The sequence below is a fragment of the Entamoeba nuttalli genome, assembly GCF_000257125.1.
Source record: "Entamoeba nuttalli P19 unplaced genomic scaffold asmbl_8063, whole genome shotgun sequence".
Classification (NCBI taxonomy): Eukaryota; Evosea; order Mastigamoebida; family Endamoebidae; genus Entamoeba; species Entamoeba nuttalli.
In genome coordinates, this window is record NW_008578941.1 from 1 (window position 1) to 6073 (window position 6073).

At 25.0% G+C, this 6073-nt stretch overlaps 2 protein-coding genes across 2 annotated transcripts; both read right to left on the reverse strand.

Annotated features, from left to right (window-relative positions):
* Positions 1 to 374: 374 nt before the first annotated feature.
* Positions 375 to 1640, reverse strand: ENU1_179890 (serine/threonine protein kinase STE20, putative; the record flags this gene model as incomplete). Its single annotated transcript, XM_008861449.1, has 1 exon — positions 375 to 1640. One exon carries the CDS (start codon positions 1638 to 1640, stop codon positions 375 to 377), a length of 1266 nt encoding a protein of 421 aa, XP_008859671.1.
* An 863-nt stretch (positions 1641 to 2503) lies between these two features.
* Positions 2504 to 3901, reverse strand: ENU1_179900 (hypothetical protein; the record flags this gene model as incomplete). Its single annotated transcript, XM_008861450.1, has 1 exon — positions 2504 to 3901. One exon carries the CDS (start codon positions 3899 to 3901, stop codon positions 2504 to 2506), a length of 1398 nt encoding a protein of 465 aa, XP_008859672.1.
* Between the last annotated feature and the right edge of the window lie 2172 nt (positions 3902 to 6073).

The window sequence follows — 6073 nt, forward strand, 5'->3', positions numbered from 1 at the left end:
TTATAGTATTATATTTATTTTTATAAATGTTTATTATAGAAAAATGTTATACTCATCAAATGATTAATGTTATTTTAATCTTCTAATTTATTTAAAATATTCTTTGTTTATAAACTTTTTTTCCATAAATATTCTTTAGTTTATTCATTTTATTTTAATCCAATTTATTTTATTTACACAAGTCTCTTTGTTGTTTGTTTAATGAAATTAATATTACTTGTTCTAAAGTTCAAATAGTTTTGTAGAATATCAAAGTATCAGATTGAAATATGAAACTGACTTTAGTTCAAAGAATTTATTTTTTTTATTTCAAAGAACATTTATTTTCTAATATAAAAAAATCATTAAAAAAAATTTAACTTAACTTAAACAATTCATTTATGGGTTTCAGCAACAACACGAGCAAATTCTTCTTTCTTGCAAGCAGTTGCAATAAATGGAGATTCTAATATTTGTTCTGAGGTAGGTCTTTGATTTGGATCTTTCATTAAACAACTCTCTACCAATTTAACTAGATCAGGTGACCAAGAATCACGTTCTTTTAGTGGTGGAATACCTTTAGTAGTAATTAAGAATAATGCTCTTAATGGTGGTAATTCCATATAAGGTGGATCTCCTTCAGTCATTTCCATTATCATAATTCCTATAGACCAGATATCTGCTTTAGCATCATACAATTTGTTTCTAATAACTTCTGGTGCCATCCAATAAGGTGTTCCTACAATAGAATTCCTCTTATCTCTTTGAGAGGTTAATTGTGCTGCATATCCAAAATCACCTATTTTCACACTTCCATCAGAGGAAATTAAAATATTATCTGATTTAATGTCTCTATGAATTTTGTGTCGTTGATGTAAATATAATAGCCCTTTCATTACTTCTCTAAGAACATAAGCCATTTGAGGTTCTGTCATTTTGAATCCATTTTCATATTCTGTTAATACTTCTGTCAAACATCCAGAGTCCATAAATTCCATAACAACCCAAACATACCCTTCTTCAAGATAAGACCCAAAGAAAGAAACAATATTAGGATGTTTACAATTTTTCATAATTTCAATTTCATTAATTAAACTTTTCTCATTTTTCGATGTAATAATACATTTCTTTAATGCCATATCTTTTCCAGTTTGTTTATTTTGTGCAACAAATACTTCTCCTGCAGCACCTTCTCCAATTTTACTAAAGTTTTCATAAAAGTCTTCTGGTAATCCTTCTTCTGCTAAATCTTCTAATGTTAAGTCACTTTCTTTCTCTGGTAATACTTCTTCTGGATCTTGAATATCTGGCATTTCAGCAGTATCATCTTCCTCTTCAACATTTTGTTCTGATGTTTTAGAAGGTAAAATTTGATTTAATATTTGTGGTTCAGTTTTCAAATGGAATTTCAAAACATCTTCAAATGCAGCATTTTGTTCTTTATCTGTTTTAATTTCTTCAATTTCTTCTTTAATAAGACCTGATCCCTTAATAAATGCTTCCCACTGTGGTGGATATCCAGTAATTCCAGCTTTCTCATCATACGTCATATGAGTACCTTGTTGAACAGTAAGAACAGTTGTTTCTTCTTTCTTTTTACCAAACAACTTACTGAAAATTCCCTTTTTTTTCTTTTTTCCTGCTCCAGGGAGTGGAATCATCTCAATTGCCAAATCACTTTAAAAGTAAATTTCTTTTCATTACATTTCTGATATCTTCTCAATCTCCTTTACTCTTTCTTAACGTATTAACAAAAAATTGAAACAAACTCTTTTGGGTTATCTACCATTATTCTTTTCTTAGTTCTTTTCCTTTTTTTAAGAAATTTTGGTTTTATCTTTTTGGACTTTTTTCCTTCTGTTTTTATTTGTAATTTTTTAAGTTTTTTGGTTTATATTTGTTGAAGAAATAGTTGAATAAAATATTTATTTAATACTTTGTTTGTTATTACCATATCTAGAAAAAGAACAAACAGTTGTTTAACAATATTCTTCTTTTGGGATATTAACAATATTCCTTTAATTCTTTAATATAAGGCTATTTTTTTATTTATACTAACTATAATTAACTTCAAGAATAATTTAACAAAAAGTCAAACAATACAAAATAACATACCCAAAAACATTTTCTAATTATATTTCCATACATAGAAAATATTCAATATGAAGTTATAATTAATATACTCTATTAATATCTTAAATAAAACGATCGAAATTTAGTTGAATCTTTTTTCACTAATTATTTCAATATAAATAAAATATCTTTTATCTTGTTATATCTCTTTCAGTGAAGGTTAAATGAAGCTTAAATACCAAAATAAAAAACACGGAAACTAGAATATCTTTTTAAATGAAATATTATTTGAAGAAAAGCTTAATAAAATTATCAATTAAATCCAAGAAAGTTGAGTCATTTTAAGAACAGATAAAGAAAATAAACTTTTGATTGTTCTTAAAAGTATAAAAAAAAAGAATAATATGAAAATAAATTAAAGAGAATAATTAATAATAAGAATAATTTTTATTTAGAATAAGAGAATAATTATCATCAATAATTCTATAAAGAAGAGATGTGATGTGGAAGAATTTCTTGTATTTAAAGATACAACTTTAACACATTTACCTAATTCAGAACATGAATAACCAACTCTACAAACACCACAATATAATCCACATTGGCTAGTATTTACATTTGGTGGTACACATTCCATTCCATTGCAATAAGCATCTTTTGAAGTACAAGCTGTTTGATTTGAACTTTTTAAAACATACTTTGCATGCTTTGTTGTAAATACAGTGTTATTAGTATTAAAAAAGGTTATTGTCATTCCATTTCCATAAGTAGTACAACGTGGATTTGAAAATATTTTAATTGTATATAAAGTATGGGTACTATTATAGTTTTGTTTTAGTTGAGTCGTTTGCGAAACATTACAACTTAAAACTACATCTTTTGCAACCGGATTTCCTAAATCACCCAATCCAGTATTAGCAAATTTAAATTCAAAAGTTCCTGATACAATTGCCTGCCATTCAAAATAACTAAAGTGATTAAATTGTTGAATTGGAGATTGAAAAGCAAAAACTGTTGTTAAATGGTCACTTACACTTGAAAACACTGGGTTTGTATAATGATTTATAAAAGACCAATCACTATTTACTTGCATAAAATAACCTTTTAATAATGGGTGTATAACTGATGAACTAGTTTCATCATACAACGAAGTAATAGGTTTAAATTCACAGTGTTCTCTTATATTAGAAGGAAATTTAGAATCAGATTGATAAATAAAAGACTGTTTAAATTTAATATTATTAATTACAACAATTTCAGAATATATACTAATTAGAGAAATTGTATCTGATGTTGTTGGAATTAAATAAAATCCCCATTTGTCATTGTTATAAATAGTATTTCCTATTTGAATTCCATCAATAATTTTATTTGTATTAATCAATGTAACATTAGCCATTGAATTAGAAACAGAATGAACATATAATGATGGGTATGTTGAAAACACACAATCAACTTCTCTCATTGTTACTTGAGAAATTTTAACAGCCATATTTTTGGTTGGTAAAGCAACGGTGTTATATAATCCTTCTGGTAAAATAATAAGTGTATCATAAACGTATTGAGGCATTAATGGGTTTGTTCCAGTAAATGTTCCTATAATAGTACAACGTACTGGAATTTTTGTAGGACCAGTAAGTTCAAGACATTGACCATACCTAAGATGGGTCTTATTTCCTTTAGTTTCGGTAATAACATTTCTTGATACATAACACCCAGCTTTTACTGAATGACCATAAACAACTTGAGTATAATTATTTATAAAAGAATAATAGTCCTTGTCAATTTGAAAATTAATTTTAAATGCGTTGGAGGTATATTCTTTATTTGCAATAAAAAAGTCAGTCATACATCCACTAATTTGGCTATTAACCAAATAAATAACACTGAAAAGAATAAGTAACATAAAGTGAAAGTTTTCTAGTTAACTTCGTCAAATACTATATTAACGAACAAACTATTTTTAAAAAATAATAATATCTTCAATTTATTGGAAATAAATTATAAATTTAAAAAGAGAATATTTTTATCTTTTAATATTCTCAAATTTTCTGGTTTATGTTAAAAATAGACTTTTTCATTTTAAATTTATCATGAAACAAACTCAGTTCTAATTTTATTTATAACAATACTTTCAAACAAAGATTTTTGTCTAAAATTAAAGTTTTTTTCCTTTTTCATCAATATATTTATTTTTTTCATTTGAAATTCTCTTCAAAATTATCCTTCATGTTTTTTATCGGTTTTTATTTTCTTAATATTTCCTTCTTTCATTATTATATCTTTTTAACCTTAACTCCAACGTAGCTAGAATAAGTTCAAAAAACTAAAATTTATAGTTACACTTTCATGACAGTGAAACGAAAAAATATAGAATAGTTTGCTTTTATTTTCTAAAAAAAGCAATAATGCCTATCTATTCTGAATAAAATAAAACTCACCTCAAGTAGTTTAATTCATAAGTAAAATCCATTTATATCGTTTGAGTTAAATATGCTTTTTTTTAAAGAAAATGTATTATCTTTTAAAACACCTTTTTTCATTTATTTACTTTATTCTCTTTTTTAGTCATTCAATTTCTTCTCTTATAATTTCTGCAAATCTTTTACTATTTTCTATTATAATTTTATTTATAGTTTTAATATTCATATTTCAGCTATATAATCCTTCATCACCAACATCATTGATATAACTATTGTCATTTTCATCTTCTAACATACTTTCATACCCTTAATTCGTCATTACTTTTCATTGATGGTTATTATTAAATCTATATATAGAACTATTAATATTTTCAGCTTCTTTTTCTTTCAAAAAATTCTTTTTTTTTGTTAGGCACTGATTTTATTTGCATCTCAATTATTTATTATTATCTTTTTCTTTCAATTTCAAGATATTATTTTCCTCTTTTCCTTTATCTGAATTGTTCACACATATTTCTAATGTGATTTACATTGTTTATCATTTCTGTTTGGTACTTGTCTCTTGTTACCATGAAACTCTATTCTGAGTAAAAAGCATATTTTTATTAAATAATTAACAAAAAGTATAGTTAATTAAAGATATATTTATTAACATTGAACCAATGACATTTCTTATATTCATTAAAACCTCTATCATAAACTCGTTGTTATTACCCAAACTTAGTTAGTTTTAGTGCCAAAAACTCTTTTCATTATGGTGATAATACTACATTTACAAATGACTAGAAGTCATTGTCTATTGCATTTTGTCTTTCTATTTCAGATTTGATGTATAAAAATGACCAGTTCGTACAATTTTGCTCATTGCTATCATTATTTATTGGTTACATTTGATCATTGTCGTTCCATTTAGACATATTCTAATTGTTATGCCATCTATTTCTAGTCTATTTTCTTTTCTTTATTATTGATTTCTTTATTATTTCTTATATCTTCTACGAATCGAAGATGGCACGTCTGAAACACCTCACACAACCCTAAAATCTCCAGTTATCAATTGGTCATGATGTGCCTTTGGTGAGATAGTATCGGTTCAAAACCAACTGGTTATTATTTATTAATATTTATTATGAACGATTATTAAGGAGGTATTATTTATTAAGAAAAACTCTATATAAATCGTAATCTTATAATTAATTAAATATAAGGGTATTATCAAGAAAAAAGGGATTATTTAAGTGATAATTAGGATAAATGAGATGAAACATAATTATAATGATATGGATATACTTTCCTTAAAATAACAATATTAAGAATGATGATAAATTAATAATCATTAAAATCGAAATGAAATAACAAGTCAAAAGAAGAAACATTTACTTTGATAATGGTTGAAAAAAACATTTTTTTAAAGAAATATGTATGCTGAAGAAACTGATTGGCATACTTCTCAGTATGATGACATGATGAAAATCGAACTATTAGGTTAACCATAATTGACTAATTTTTTTATTATGTCTTCTTCTTAAAATGTTTATAATACAAAAATTGAAATTAAAAAGAATATGAATGAATATAAAGAAATAATAAAGAAGACA